The sequence below is a fragment of the Emys orbicularis genome, chromosome 9 (assembly GCF_028017835.1).
Source record: "Emys orbicularis isolate rEmyOrb1 chromosome 9, rEmyOrb1.hap1, whole genome shotgun sequence".
In the NCBI taxonomy this organism is placed as follows: domain Eukaryota; kingdom Metazoa; phylum Chordata; order Testudines; family Emydidae; genus Emys; species Emys orbicularis.
In genome coordinates, this window is record NC_088691.1 from 69,423,650 (window position 1) to 69,440,152 (window position 16,503).

Consider the following 16,503-nt stretch of genomic DNA (forward strand, 5'->3'; position numbering starts at 1 on the left):
GTTGTAATGTTATCTGAGTAGGTATAGGAGACTTTGAGGAAGACTATTTCAACCCTTCTGTCAGAGAATAGTTCATTACATCTATTATATATTCTTTGTCAGACAGAACCAAAGAGAAGAGATTTAAGCCTGATCCAGGATTTAAGCCTCATCCTACTGTCAAACCAGACCACATTTTATATATAAACATCAAATGTATGTTTATACTACATAATTACATTCAAACTAACAGATAGTAGGTCACAAAGATCAGTTGGGTCATCCATTCTGATTCTCTGCATTTTTCAGGGCTGCTCCCGTTTTATCTACCCTGGTATCAAACAGTAGCAGTGATGGTGGCTCAACCCCTTCCTTTTGTAGTCCATTCCACTGCACAAAATGCTCAACTTAAGAAAAAAAAAAAAAAAAGTAATGTTATATTTACTACTGCTACAAGTGACCTAAAACATGGCAAAGATTACATACACACAAAAATTCCCCAATCTCCCTTCCGCCTCCATGCATAAGCTTAGATTACTTTATGTATGACCAATTTCCCTATTTTGTTGTTAGTTGCACTTGGTCTCATGCACAAGCATGAGATCATGTACTGCTGAGGGGAGCTCCCTTGTACATAAAATGCAAATAAAAAAGTGTTGATCTGTTTAAATTAGCAACAAAACCAGAACAGAAATGGAGACAATATGCAGGTTTGCGCACATAAGGCCTGCTCCCATTGAAGCCAATGGTACATACAGGTCCTTAAAAGAAGGGAAAGGGCTGGAAAAGTGATCTTCAGAAAATTTAGTACTGTTGCTCCTGTGCCTGCCTGAAGGCTTTTTGGAGGTGGGTGGGAAGAAGAAGAGGAAGAACAGCTAGCAGCAGAAAACCTGTATTTTTATATGATAAATATTTAAAAGAGGCTTCAGCAGAAGATTAAAAAATAAAAAATTAAAAAAGATTCAAGTAGACAGCGTCACTAAGATTTTTTTTTTTGCAGTCTAGTTTTAACTTCCCCTTTCCCAAGGCTTTGCTAGCTAGTCTCCCATTTTGTTGCTGAGAGTAATTTGGGCCTCCATTTATACTATTATCTTGAAGATAGTTACAGATTACACCCTGAGGGAATGAGGAAATCACATTTACAAGATACTACCACTGAAATGTGATATATTTAAAGACAGGGCACTGTTTTCACAAACGGTTGGATGGAGTTGGTTGATTGTTTTGGGTGGCAGGAGGATTGGCAACTATATTGCTTTTTAGAAGAGTTATGTCCTGTCAGAAGTTACAGCAAGCTTACATTTTCTGCTCACCCACACAGGACTGTTAGACAACTAAATTAATTTTAATTACAATAAAAGAAGAAAAGAGGGCAAATAGATATGGCATTTGGATTGGTGTATTTTCAAGGCTGGACTACAGTGTATTATATTAGAATTCCAACCAAAAATTTTACATAAAAAAGGCTATTCGGTTTGCAGTTCATACTGGTACAAATGCCAAAGTTTTGACTTGGCAAAGTTAGAGTTGCCAATACATCCCCTAACTTAACTTTTTAATAATACATATGCAAAATAGCTTATGTCATATGTGACCACATACCCAATTTCCCCCAGGAAGGCTGGACATCAAGCCTGCTGTTCAATTTTTATTCAACATGTCATCCCATGCCCCAAACACTGCACTCCACCCAAGCCCCTCAGTTATATATGTTATCTGTCACAAATGTGTCTTATTTGGAGAAAGTGACATGGTTCCCCTACCACCATCCACAGCCTGCGGGAAGATCCAGAAATTATGCTTTCCAGAAGCAGGGGTTGTTTTCCCTCATTTAATAGAGCAGATGTGAACCATTCATAACACTGTTCCCCAAAAGTCCACATGCTCCTTCCATTTGGGCACTGCTATTTTAAAAACAAAAAACAAAAAACAAACCAACACACCAATAACCCACCGTTATTTTTTCCATAGCTTTTAGACAGTTTGGATCATTTTACCTGCTGCTTTTTAATGCAGCTTCATCACACTCACCAAAACGGTTTGAAGAATTTCCCAGTGCAGCTTTCAGATGCACTAATTCAAGCCTCTTTCACTTTTGACCAAAGCCCTTCAATTATCTTTGTTCTCAACTGACAGAAGAGTGAACTGCAGTAATCATAGCAATTGAAAAAATTCATTACAGATTTTGCAAGCATATAGCCTTTGTTTCCTCTTAGGTCTCTTATACATTTCACCGTTCTTGAAAACGGTACCATGATGGCATAACATTGCCAGCTTGTTGCTAGTCAGATATTTTCTTGAGTATGTAGTGCATATAGTATCTGTTTCAGAGATATAGTTCCTCTCATTGTCTCCAGCTATGTGGCCTTCAAACTGCAAAGGTCAGCCAAACAAAAATCTCTTAGAAAGTTTCTTTTCATGTTGATTTAAAAGAAAATCCAGATAAGAATTAAACCACCAATATCAGGTTTGCATTTTGCAATCATTCAAGACTGATGAGACTATTATTGTTCCAGTCCCTCTGTGTTAGTACTGTAAATGTATAATGTTATGAAGCATAGCAAATTTTGAAGAGACCCTTGTCAACAATGACTAATTATACAGCCAACACTGATTTCTCCACTTCTCTTTTCTTTGCCTCTTAGATGTCTGCAGCTGCAGTGCTCTTCCTCTTCCTGAACAATAGAGTGAACTTCTTGGTAGGTGATGCCAATTCTAATACAAGAAGAGACTAGAATGAAGTGCTCCTATAGCAAATAATGATCTTTCCACACACCCCTCTTATGTACACTATTCATTTCAGGAATTATACAACATTAGAGTCAAAATCACTCATGAACCCCAGCTCTTTCATTATCAATCCATTCTCAATCCCATTTTAATTTAACAAATGGTCCAGTGCTTAATACACAGAACTAGAACTTCGGGGAATTTGGTTCTTGCTTATCCTTCCATAGACTTCTTCTGTAACTGCAGATAACATCACTCAACTTCTCTGTAACCTCAAATTCCCTTATGAAACAGAGGTAAAACAGACCTATTTTACATGGAGGTTGTGAGGCTAACCTTAGAGATCCATTAACGTGGATACTACAGAAGTGTAAAATATTCAGTTTATACATTGTTTATTTCAAACAATCATTAAAGGATACTCTTCTGGGATGTAATATAAAGTGAAAAGTGACTAAGCTAAAGTAGTAGTCCCTCCAGGCTAGAGATAATATTACAAATCATAGCTACATCCAAATGTGAATTTCAGTTTGTACTGATTGTGTGGTATATGACATGCATGAAAAGGTTAATTTAAAATAAAGTATTTTTCAGAAGCTCTTACAAACCTTATTTATTGTGTCCTCAAGATTTGATCAATGGGAGTTTCTCACTTGGTATTTCATTGGTTGAACATTTTGTCACTTGAGATAACCTTAAGAAGGCATTAAGACCAAGGAAAAGTTCTGGAATTCTGCAGAACTCCATCAACGCATGCAGTTCAGCTAAACTCCAACTTATTTTTTAAACCCCTCTTTGAATAAATTAGGCCTACTATTTAGGAAAAAATGTAAGTCTGCATTTGTGCTATTAGCAAGTCTTAGCATGCAAATATTGGTACAACCACAAACACCATCCTCCGCTTTAAAAGAGGTGGCACTTAATGACTTTTGCTTTAAATACTAAATAATTCTGATAGGCTAACAAAGATTTCAAGGCTGGCACAGTTTTCTGGCAGACCGAACAACGTAAATCTCCAACAAACTGAACACTACCATCAACATGTTTCCAAAACAGAGTATTAAAAAGATCTAATTCAACCAGTGTCCTTGAGCTTGCACAGCGAAGTTTTCACGTTTAGGCTGCAATGAAAAGTTGCAATAAGCTATTTGTCAGGAAATGTTAATTACTGGTCAGTATTAGCACATCTGAACTGAATTAAAGTTCACATTAGATATTAAAATGTGATTATTTTCATATTTGAGTTGGAGGAGCCTTGAGAAGATCGAATAAATATTGAGACCGAATTGTGCTAGGTTCTCTGTAAACATGAATTGATGGTACAGCAACTCCTCACTTAACGTTGTAGTTATGTTCCTGAAAAATGCAACTTTAAGTGAAACAATGTTAAACGAATCCAATTTTTCCATAAGATTTAATGTAAATGGCGGGGTTAGGTTCCAAGGAAATTTTTGGGGGGCAGATAAAAGGCATTATATACTGTACAGTACTGTACTGTGGTGGGGAGGTGCCCCCGGCTTACCCCTGGGACTCAGGGCTGGGGGTGCAGGGTCTGGGAGAGAGTTAGGATGTGGGAGGGCGCTCAGGGTTGGGGTGTGGGGTCTGGGAGGGAGTTAGGGTGCAGGAGGACGCTCAGGGCACTTACCTGGGGCAGCTCCTCTTTGGTGCAGGGGATGTGCAGGTGGCTCTGCACAGCGTGGCCCCATCCCCATGGCCACGATTCTGGGAGCTCCCCCCCCCGGCAGGCAGGGCCATCCGGAACGCAGGGGCTGCAGGGCCCTGGCCTGCAGCTCTAAAGCCCTTTTCGGAATGCGGCCCTGTGAGCACGGGCCGGAGGACTCAGGAGGAGCAGGGGCAGCCAGCGGCTGGAGAGAGGCGGCGCTTTCCCCTTCAAAGCGCCGCTTCTCTCCGGCCGCTGGCTGTGCGGTGGCCCTGCCTGCTGCTGGGGCGGGGGGAGGGGGGGGGAAGAGGGGGAGAGAAGCACGCTTCCCCACTTGCTCCCTCCCAGAAAGTCCTAAGCGCTGCCAAACAGCTGTTTGGCGGCGGGGGAAGCGCTGGGAGGGAGGGAGGGAGGGGGAGGAGGCAGAGAAGAGGATCTTGTGCAATGCTTCCTTGTAAAGTCAGCCAAACGACATTATAAGGGAGCATTGCACAACTTTAAATGAGCATGTTCCCTAATGGAGCAGCGACGTAACTTCAAAACAACGTTAAGCGGGAGGATGTTAAGTGAGGAGTTACTGTACTTACATAGCTTCCATCGCTATGGTATCTGAGCGCCTCAGTTTAATGAATTTATCCATCCTCTACATCCGTGAGATAGAAACATATTATCCCCATTTTACAGATGGGGAACTGAGGCACAGACAGATTAAGTGACTTGCTCAAGATCACACAAGAAGGCTGAGGCAAGGCAAATAACTGAATTCCAATCTCCCAAGTCAGGCTAGCATCCAACAAGTGGGCCAGTCTTTCTTCTGTACATAGATGCAGTCCCTATTTCAAAACCTTACAATCAATATTGCTTCTTTCAAAGTTAATCCTGTAAGACAGAAGCCTTCAGCCACCACACACTACTTTCAGAAGTTATGGATACATCATATATGCAACCTTAATTTAGAGCTGCATTTATATAGGCTACAGAAGCAGCACTTCTTCCACTGTCTAAACTATTTCCCCAGGGCCAAATCCTGGTCCCAACCAAGCCACTGAAAAGCGTGCCAATGAATTCTAATGGTCCCAGAGTTGGCCCCTTGTATATACATACAAACTATAAAAGAATTGCAAGACTACTTTAGTGTAAATACAAAAGCTCAGACAAATGCCTACAGAAACAAGAACTAGCAAGAGATTGTTGAGTATTCTTCAATTCCCTTGGAAACTTTCATATTACAAATAGTTTTCTTTACTCAAGATTTATCAGTCTTGTGGTAGAAGCCACAGGCGCTTGGATAAATAGATAAAGATGATCCAACTGCACTGTTAGTTTCAGGGTTGGATTCTGTTCTCATTTGCATCAACACAAGTTCAGAGTTACACTATGACCTACAGAGTAACCAAGAGTAGCACTCAACCTCCTCCATCTGCTGAAAAACTGATTTGAAACGGATAATCATCATAACAAATATCTCCTTATCCCCACAGGAACAGAATACTAGGGAACTGTTCTCTTTCTGCACCCAAGTTCCTGCGCATAGCGGTAAGTCAAATCCCATCCTTGTACTATAGCGCATAAGGATGGGATTCACCCCTATTAGTGAGATCTGCATAGAGGGTCTTTTGCCTACCTTCACAATGTTGAGAAGTGATATCCTGTAAGTTCCCAACCAAGGTTTAAAAAAATAAAAGCCACGCCGAAAGTTTAATTTTATATTTTATTCCTTATTTAGGAAGTGCAAGCTGAACCCATCAGTTTAAGGAGGTGGATCTTTGATGTAAAAAAAGATACAGAGTGAGTCAACATACTGATATGTTTGACTCACTCATCACAGCTGCTACTGAAAAGCCTGTGGCAAATCTTCTGAAGAGAATGACCAAATAAATACTGTAGCGGAAACAAAAGTTTAGCACTGAGAATATAGTATCATGTTCAAGAAACCATCACTATTGGGAAGTTGCAACTTGCATAAAAATTGAAGTGTATTTAATAATTTCAGCCATAAGCAAAGCCGAAGTTTCATCCCAAGCAGCTTTCTTCAGGCTGTTGCATTTAGAGCATTACTTGAAAAGCTAGTTTTGACAAGGCCACTGCCTCCATGAACACCCTCCATAACACAAGGAAAATACATAACCACGGCGTAACAAGATAATATTGAAACATATTATATTTTCTTATGAATATCTAAGCTATATTAGTTCACTCTTTTAAAACCTCCAGGATTTAAATATTTCAGCTACTCTAGAGTTACTAGTGTATGCCTTATGCCATTGTGAAAGGCTGGAGAGTTAGCATGATAAGCGTTCAGAGAATGGGAGAGCGAGGATTCCTGAGTTCTGGTTCTGTCATTGACTCACTGTGACTTTGAGCAAGTTCCATAACACGAGTGTTTTTGGTTTTGGGGAGGGATGTTTCATGTTAGTGGTGTTGTACATCATAAGTGCCAGTGTTCTTATTTGGGGGTTTTCATTTCAAGACAAGACAAAACCCCCAAGCAATTAGTGAAATCCTAATAGGAGCAATGATGGAACAATGATCAAATGCTCACTCTTCTAGGATCCCTACCTCCCTCTTAGCAGAGCATTTTCAATAGCAAGATTCCACCACCCACACAAGATCTGCAGAACTGTAATTAATTTGCAAACTAGACACCATTAAATTAGGCTTGAATCAAGACTGGGAGTGGATGGGTCATTACACAAAGTAAAACTGTTTTCCCATGCTAATTTTCCCCCCTACTGTTAATCACACCTTCTTGTCAACCGTTAGAAATGGGCCATCCTGATTATCACTAAAAAAGTTTTTTTTCTTCTGCTGCTAATAGCTCACCTTAATTAATTACCCTTGTTACAGTTGCTATGGCAACACCCATTTTTTCCATGTTCTCTGTGTATATATATATTTTCCTATTGTGTCTTCCACTGCATGCATCCGATGAAGTGGGTTTTAGCCCACGAAAGCTTATGCTCAAATAAATGTGTTAGCCTCTAAGGTGCCACAAGTACTCCTCATTTTTTTTTGAGGATACAGACTAACACGGCTACCACTCTGACACACTTCTGAAAGGTTGCCGATCCCTGTACTAGTTCATAGCCAACTTGATGTTAATGTTAGCTGTATCAAGTTTTACTATCCACTACACCACAATCTACTCAAGAGGCATGCTGCTTAAAATGGGAGAGATAGAGGGATAGAATGCTCCAATTGTTATCCCTGTTCTTTGGTGCCAGCAGATGTGAGAAGTTAATGTATGGAATAGCCACCTATGCTGTACAACTCTTATGTCCCACAGTTCAAGCACCGTTCTGAAGTAAAAGCAGAAAAGCATGAAGTTTAAAGTTAAATAAACAGTTTGATACCATATTAAGATGTGGCTCAAAGATGCATGACAATCTTATATTCCCCCTATTTTCAAGAGAGCAAGCACTCTCTTACAAATTATCTAATGCAACAAATGCTGAAATCTGAGATTCCAAGAACCAAAACAACAGTAACTAATGAACTGGACTAATGAAACAGATTATAGGATTGTTTATAGACTCTCAGTCTTGAGCTACATACAGTTCCTTACCATCTTTGGTGTGTCACTTTTTAAAAGTGATTTTGGACTTTAAAAGAAGGTGCAATGTTTAGGTATGAATTGGGGATACAGTACAGTATCTATCTGAGCAAGCTTTAGTATAGGAGATTTATAGATGCAGCATATTATTATAGGGAGAGCAAGCAGCAACCCCAGTATTTATCCTAACACCATCACAAAAAGTAGTTGAAACTTTTTTGTGTGAAGTTCCACCACCACCATGTTTGCAACAGGCCTTTGGCAGCTCTGGGGCTAGAGATAGAGTGCCATAAAATGCTTTTCAGGTTTGGCAGAGATAACATGTTGAAAAATCACTGTTCCCCTTAGGTCCTTTGCATGGAAGCATATCGAAATAAATGAACAGCATGCTAATGCTGGCTCCACACTGCCATCAAAGCAGCAGCAGAAGAGACTATAGTGCCAGAGCAGCTGTAGTGAGCAGGGGGAGGAGGAAGTTGAGCTGGCCAGGCTCCACCAAAGATCCAGAATATGGTCCCAGCAGCCAATCTCCCTCACAGGTACTACATGGCACACAAGATATCCCCATCTCCATGGAACAGGGCTAAGGAAACTGGCCCAGGCTTGCTCTGATCACATCCCAGACCCAGTACATAGTGCCAGTGCCAGGTGCTGTGCCAGCTATGTGTCCGTGGTAAAAATTTTGAGGTCCGTGTGGGAGCTCACCTTGGGCAGCTCCCCATCCCTGCTGGTGCAAGGAACAGCCAGGCACCTCTGAAGGCATGCTGCCTCCATCCCTGCTCCCTGAGCGCTGACTCCGCGGCTCCAAGCCTCAGCCAATGGGAGCTGCGGGGGTGGTGCCTGGAGATGGAGGCAGCATGCCTGCAGAGATGCCTGGCCATGTGGGCCTCCCAGTCCCCTTTGCTGGTGGAGGCATGGCCAGGCAGCTCTGCACACTGCCTCCGTCCCCACCCCCAAGCACTGACTCCGCAGCTCCCAGCCCATTGGCCGGGAATCTCTGTGAATGGGAGCTGCGGGGGCAGCGCCTGCGGACAGGGCAGCGCACAGAGCCGCCTGGCGATGCCTCCACGTAGGAGCCAGAGACATGCTGCTGTTTCCGGTAAGTGCTGCCTGGAGCCTACACCCCACCCCCCACACCTCTGCCCCAGCCCTGATCCCCCTTCTGCCCTCCAAACCCCTTGGTCCCAGCCCAGAGCACCCTCCTACACCCCAAACCCCTCATCCCCAGCCCCACCCCAGAACTCCTAAATCCACGTTTAGCTGTCTATGGATGGTATTTTCAAAACCACTCAAGTAACTTAGAAGCACACGTCCCATTGATCAGCTCCTAAATCCAGCAATGCCAATCCTAAGTGTTCAAAAATCAGAGTCAGATCCCCCAAATCATGATTTTGAAATAACAGCTTTGGATAATTTGCATTTGCTTTCTGATTTGAGCCTTCAAGGTGCACATTGTTGAACTTTTCTCCATGATCACGAGGACTGGGCTAAAGACTAAACGTGCCTAAGACTAAAACATTACTCTAAAAATCTAAAGGTTCTAATCTACTTTGTCAAATGGAAGTGGGTTTCCCAACCACCTCCGAAAAGGCAATTCTGTCTCTAGTCTGCACACGTTAATCAAAACAATAAGCAGAGACTACTTGTTTACAAGACTCCCTTATGCAGTCTTCAACTTCTTCCTCACAACAAAATACATGTTAGAATCTGAGTTCTTTCCAGAATGTAAAGCAGTTCTTGATAGGCTAAGCAGAAAAAAAAAAAAAAGTTCATGCTATCCCTCCGCAGAACAGAAAGAGTGAATATGGATTAGCATTTTCTGTCTTCTCCCCTGAGAAATGCTGGTCACTCCTTTACTAGTGTTAAGTTACTAAACCGATTCCTAACACCTGTTACAAGATACCTAGTTTATAGGGATTTCCTGGGCTTTGCTCACTTTCCCTTAGGACTGGTTCTACAAACAAGTACGCTTGCAAATATATATCATGCAGGGTTGTTTGTTGTTTTAAACTGAGTCAATGTTTATAACAAATAATGGTCCTTATCTGTAACTCCCCCCCTCCCCCCCCAGTTGAGAGCTGCTGCTTTGGTGTGAGGATATTTTCCAGTCTCATAATTACCCCTGCCCTTATCCAGTTCAGACTATAACTTTTCTCTAGAGCAGAAGACACAGAAATGTTTTGAACTGGGAAAAAAAAAAAAAAGCAGCTCCCATTTCTTCTGCTTCGTTCCCACCTGCTGGAAAATTCCACCAACTACCACCACTTCATAACAGCATCTTGCGACAACCTTGATAGTTGCACCTCCCTTCCAGCCCAACAATCTTCAGTGGCTCTGTTCTTCTCTTCCACTAGATAGGTATTTTTCACAACAGAAGGCAACAGAGGACACTGATTTTTCCAAGTTTTGCTGCTTTCCCTCCCAATTATCATAGAAACAATGTGATCTAGTGATTAAAAGAAAGCCTGATCTAATCCTAGCTCTGCCATAGGCTCAGTATTAATTCAGGGAAGCCATCTAACCTTTCCACATGCTTCCATTTACCCATCTGTAAAAGAGGTAATTATATCTGCCTGCCTGCCTACCTCAGAAGAGAATTGGGAAGCTTAATTTATCTTCACAAAGTGCATCAAGATCCTCAAAACAGGTTGTATGAAGTATTTGTTAGTTCTAATATTTAGAAGCCCATCTCATTCGTAACCAACCCCAAATGGCAGTATGCTAGCCAACTCTTGCTCAGTTTCACAATTCACCACTCCCAGTGTAAGGAGTGGTTCATTTTCCCTAGTCAGTGTTGCAATCCACTGTTTCTTTACGGCTAGTGGCAAGAGTCACTATTTTGTGCCTTCTGGCAAAATTCATGCCTTAAAGAGAGTTTGCCTTTTTACACTGTGACCCTCAATCCTGCATCTCCCACATCCAGCTGGACTCTCACAACACTGCTGCCTCTTGCCAATCCCAGGATCAAATTTAAAATAATGAGAGCCAAATTCTACTCCTGGTTACAGAAGTTACTCTCAGTGCTAGAGAAGTCTGAGCCGAGTTACTCTGATTTCACACTAGTGTACCGGCGACCAGAATCGGACTCTTTGGTGGTGTTTAAAATGTGGTGTTTAAATAAGGTGCCTGCACCTCTTCCTCAGAACAACATTCGGCCTTTGACAAAGGCACTTCTCAGGACTGAAGGGTCTAACGGATTTTTCCAGTAGTCAGCAACTTGCATCTGAGTCAGTAGCACATCCTAGAGAAGCCCAGGGCTTACTGACGAGCACTGACTCCTTACTCTGCCCTCAGTTCACTACTCTGCCCACTAGCTTTCTTCTTCAACGACGCCTTTGGAGCGGTGGGGTCCCCCTCGAACTAACACGCTTTTCCTACAGACCCCTCCCCTTCCCGCCCCGACCTGTCTGGGGAAGGCAGGGGCCCCTCAGGACAGGCTCTGACCCACAGCCCTGCCACCCGGAACGGAACGGCACGGCACGAAGGGCAGCCCAGCCAACGGCCCCCGCGCCCCGGCTGCTCCCGGGCACGGCGCTGCTCGAGCCGGGAGGGATCGGAGCGCGGCTGGCAGGGAGCCCCCCCCGAGCTGCTCCTCCAGGGGGCACCGCGACGGGCGGGCTGCTCGGGTTAGCCCGGGGGGGCAGCCCCCCAGCGAGGGGGGAGACCCAGCGACCTGCAGCCTCCGCCGCCTGCCAGCCCGGGGCAGTGAACCGAGGCGGCTTCCCCGGAAAGAGCCAGAGCCTTGAACCGGGGGACTGAGGGGTCCGCCCGCCCCTTCCCCCGGGGATGGGGGAGGCTCTGCCCGTGCCCCGGGGAGCGGGCGGCCCGGCGCCCACCTGTCCTCGCTGGCGGTGATGAGCCCGTCCTCCTTGGGGATGAGGAGGGCGGCGCTCACCGCGTCCTGGTGCCCCTCGACCTTGCTGAGCAGGACGGGCCGGCTGCTCTGCGGCCTGGCGTGGATCTCGGCCGCCATCTCGGTGCGGAGCCTCCGCCGGGGGCGGCCCCTCCGCTGAGTGACGGGCAGAGGTGAGGGCCCTGCTTGGCGGAGGGGGGGTAAAGACGCGACGGGCGCCCGTAATATCAGATGTAGCGGCGCCACAGGAAGGACAGGGCTCCGGAGGATCCCGTAATATCACGAGTAGTGACGCCTCAGGAAGTAGTGGAGCGCCCCTAGTATCAGACTAGCGGCACAGACTGGAAGGCCCCAGTGCCAGGCAGAGGCTCCCGTATACTCTGAAGTAGAGGAGCCTCTGAAAAGTCCTGACACCGAGGATGGGCTACGTAGTCTTCAGCGAAGCAGGGCCTCTAAAAGACAGACTAGGGATCGTATTTCATAGAAAAGCAGGGAAATTACTTTTGAGGGTTATGTGTGTTTAAGGGTGAAGTCACCTCCTGGTTGATCCAGGGAACTTGAGATGACAGTGGTGCTGGCACAGGGCCCTGAGCATTAGCCTCCCACAGGCCCCCAATGGCAGCAGAGGTGAAGGACCATGAGCAGGGTTGCCAACCCTCCAGGATTGTCCTGGAGTCTCCAAGAATTAAGGATTAATCTTTAAATAAAGATAATGTCATTTGATGAAACCTCCAGAATTCATCCAGCCAAAGCTGGGAACCCTAACTCTGAGTAGCCAACCCAGCCCAACCTAGTGCTTTCCCCATAGGGCTGGGAGCTCTCCAGGGCAGGGTCTCCCAGCAGGGTTTGTTGTGCACAGGACAGTACCTCTCTGAGAGCCACACCCATCCATCAGACACTGCCAGAATGGGAGCAAGAGTGGCAGGTGCCACGGGAGCCCATCCTTGCACTGGGAACTAGGCCCTTGTCCTTTGGTTCTAAACACAGGCCTCTATCTCCTAAGATAAAGGAGAGCTCCCTTTACTGGCAGCAGTAGCAGATCTCTTATCTTCCCTGTTGATACCAGTCAGCTCTGTGTTCTTGGGGAACCAGGGCGCAGTATCCAGCCTGTCTAACTCATGAAAGACACCTCCCCTCCCCGCCTCTGCTTGAACCAAAACGGGTCAGAGAAAAGACTTGCAGAGAGCAATGAAGGGTGGATTAGAGACACACCTAGACCCCTCCTGACAAGGGTGACAAGAACAAAGGCAACTCCCCTAGCCTCATCTGCATCAAAGATGGGACAGGGAGGCATCTCCATTAGCATACAGAATGGAGAACAGAGATTCCAACGCAAGAACCATACTGAACTTTGGAACCAGAAAAGCAGGGAAGCACTGCATCATGGGGATCTCTGCTCCAGATGTTAATGAACCTATGCCTGCACACACCCAGCTCAGCAGTTATCAGACCAATTCTAGTAATGAAGCCTTGATTGATATCCAAAATACTGAAGCAGCTTAATTGCATTGTGAGCTCCCTGAAAGAAACATCACCCATACCTAGGCGTGATCAGCTCCTATTGTCTAGCCTAAAGAAAACCCTTGAGTCATCAGTTTACCCATAAACAAATCTAGTGTTCTCCCTTGAACCATTGTATTTTCCCTACAAAAACCCCTACTCACACTCCAGTAAGCATTCTGATACATGGACTCAAATTCTGCATCAGTTCCACTGGGATTTCACCTTCTCCGGACTGATCGTGCAGGGGGCTCTGCCTGTCTCCAGCACTCAGGACCCTGAACTATCACCATCACCTGGAAACCCCGACCAGTTCAAGCTTCGTGGAGTGGTGAGATGCTTCTCTCTCTCTCTGTTTTCCTTTCTACCTCAGGTATTAACCTTTAATAAGGTAACTGTTATGTTGGTTTAGGCTCTCCTTAGGTAGTTATTATTATTCAATAAGTAACTTTTATGGTTAATCTGGTTGCTTCTCTCTCTCTCAACTTTACTCTGTTGCCTCAAGGGGAATAAGGCAACAGTTCAGAAAGGAAAACTTTAGAAATGGTAGAGGGGAGATAAAAGGAAAGCCCCTTTTCCCAGAAGAACAGACTCGACTCCCTTCTGTATCTGTCACCGGTGGATTTAACTTACAATAAGGGTGTCCCTCCCTCCCTGTGTGATATAATAAAAATGAAGAAAAGACTAGGTACTATGGTGCAAACAAAGGTAAGTGTATTAAGGGTAAAGGCATAGAAAACTGGGGAAAAGGGGGGGGACATAAACATACAGTGATTCAGTGACTGGCTTTAGGAGCTTGAAGCTCAGACCCACAAAACCTCCCTTGGTATTCAGAAGATAATAAAGAAACCCTTCCTACAATTTAGGCGCAGTGGACACAGCGTACAGATGGAAAGCCCAGGACCTTCTACTCTCCGGCTGATTTAGAGCCTTCGAGGAGGACTACTGGGGAGTCCCGACTTCGTCGCAGGCGGGGAGACCCTCTGGGATGATGGACACCAGGAAAGCAGGACCCTCCACAGGTAAGATGGATTCGGTTCACAGTGATGGGGATAGTGATGATAGGCCTCTCCTTCCTCAACCTCACTGCGGGATAGATGGTACTCTACTCTCTAGGTCTGGAGCGTTAGGAAGACCCGACCGTGCATGTGCTGCCGCTGGAATGGACAGCCCTGTGCAGGCTCTGAGCAAGATCTTATATAATCTCTAAGGTGGGAAAAGCTGGTTCAGTCCGGTTTGAGCCAGAGGACTCCAGTGTCTAAGTTGTAAACAAGTTTGCTTACAAAGATGGAGTCCAAGGGTCATAGTTCATATACTCCATATTAAATTCCATTGAAGCCAGTGATTTACTTAACATTACTTAAAAAACACATTATTGAAATACCTAATTGAACATATTAAACAACACCAAAAAATTTTTTTGATACCTAACAACTCTTTGGTGTTTTTAGCTTTCCCATTTACTCTGCAGCAACGCTTCTTTTACCTAAGCTAAAGATCCCTGTAGCGCCCAAAAGTATGGTGGGGTTTGCTCATGAAGTGGGTCACTACCAGTACAATTGTGACGTAAAAGTGGGGTTAGGGACGTGCTGAACCTGTGACATATGAGGGTGGCAGCTTGGAAGTGCTGCTCGACCCAGACTACTGAGTCCAGGGGCATATAAGGGTGGCAGCTTGAAAGTGCTGCTTGACCCAGTCCGCTGAGTCCAGGGGCATATAAGGGTGGCAGCCTGGAAGTGCTGTTCGACCCAGCCTGCTCAGGCTTACTCTACTCCGGTGCGGAACCTTTGGCACGTAAGGGTGGAAGCTTGAAAGTGCTGCTTGGCCCAGCCCACTGAGTCCAGGGACATATAAGGGGTCAGTTTGAAAGTGCTGATTGACCCGGTCCGCTCAGACTTGCTCTGTTAATGTGTGTGTGTTCATCTGGTTCTGGGGCTGGAGGAACCCAGCCCTGGGGAACCTAGGTCCTGCAGGATAGCTCCATTGGGAGGGGACTTGCAGAAGGGAGGAGTAGAGCTCCGTATTTACACACAAGTGACACAAGCAGTACATTGATAGAATTACAGAATTCCTCCCCTGAAAAGTAACCCTAATAAATGAGCATACCCCAAAGTAACGGGCAAATCTGGTAACACTGTGTGAGCCTGACACCACTCACACATATGATCTGACACAGACACAAAGCCAACCTCTGCCCCTTTAGCCTACCCATTCCATGCTGTCTCTAAATATTCAATAACGTGCCAGCTATATTCTCCTCCTTTAGACATTTGTCTGTGTTCTGCATTATCAATGCTTCACCACCATGCAGAGTTTGCCTGGAGCTCTGAGGCCTTTCCATGCTTCCTCTCCACCCCCACGCCCCAGCCCTCCTTAGGAGTTTCCCAAATAAATCCTGGCACTTGACAGTTGTCCTACATCTTACACCCAACACCCACATTTGGAAGTCTCATAGTGGTAGGGTAGGTAATTTATGTCAGCCATGCTGGCTCAGTAAATTGATATTAGAAACACCACTGTTTACATTACAGTAATTTATCCTGTGGTATTTAAAGCTTAATGTGCTATTCATTTGTTCACATTATTTTGAATCATTGCTCCATGTTGCGTCTCTCATATTTTGGCCTTGAGAGGTTGATACAGACCCAGCAGAACTCACAGTGATGGGGTTCCGCTATGTCTGTGAAAGTCTCAAATTTAACATGGAACTGCGGGGCTGCTGCTTTCTAAAACCTAGTCTACACTTAAAAGTATTGCCAGGATAGCTATACCATCTATACCAGCAAACCCCTCCTAGTGTAGAGACAGCCTATACAGCAAAAAAGTATGGGGTTTTTCTGGTAAAGGTTATGCTAAGTCAGTGAGTGAAATAAGCGATATCAGCCAGTGCACTTTCCGATCAGTATAACTGCATCTATACTAGGGCTTTTGCAGATGTAGAAATGTTTTTTTAAAAAATCACACCACTAAATGATATGCTACACCAGAAAAAAAATTGGTGCAGACCTGGCCTAAGTGCATTGATCACCTAAGTGCTAGTTTCATCCACTCTTAGGAACAGTAAAGATCAGTGTGTTCTTCATTGTTGTGCTCTGTAAACCAGCCTCCTTCCAAACACCACAAAAGGAGCGGAAAGGACGTTTTGAATCCAGCCCAACTTCCCAATTGTGTGAGAGGATGGGAAGAAAGAAGGTCAGTCATTGTTCCTCTCTGAACTATTAAGTAGGA

The 16,503-nt window shown here is 44.8% G+C and overlaps 1 protein-coding gene across 1 annotated transcript in view; it reads right to left on the bottom strand.

Moving 5' to 3' along the window:
* The window catches only part of WDFY1 (WD repeat and FYVE domain containing 1), a 43,946-nt gene extending 32,051 nt beyond the window's left edge, over window positions 1–11,895 (bottom strand). The window contains exon 1 of the mRNA XM_065410967.1: window positions 11,759–11,895. Coding sequence (XP_065267039.1) covers window positions 11,759–11,895 — 137 coding nt within the window. The remainder of the gene's footprint in view (window positions 1–11,758) is intronic.
* Window positions 11,896–16,503: the final 4,608 nt, after the last annotated feature.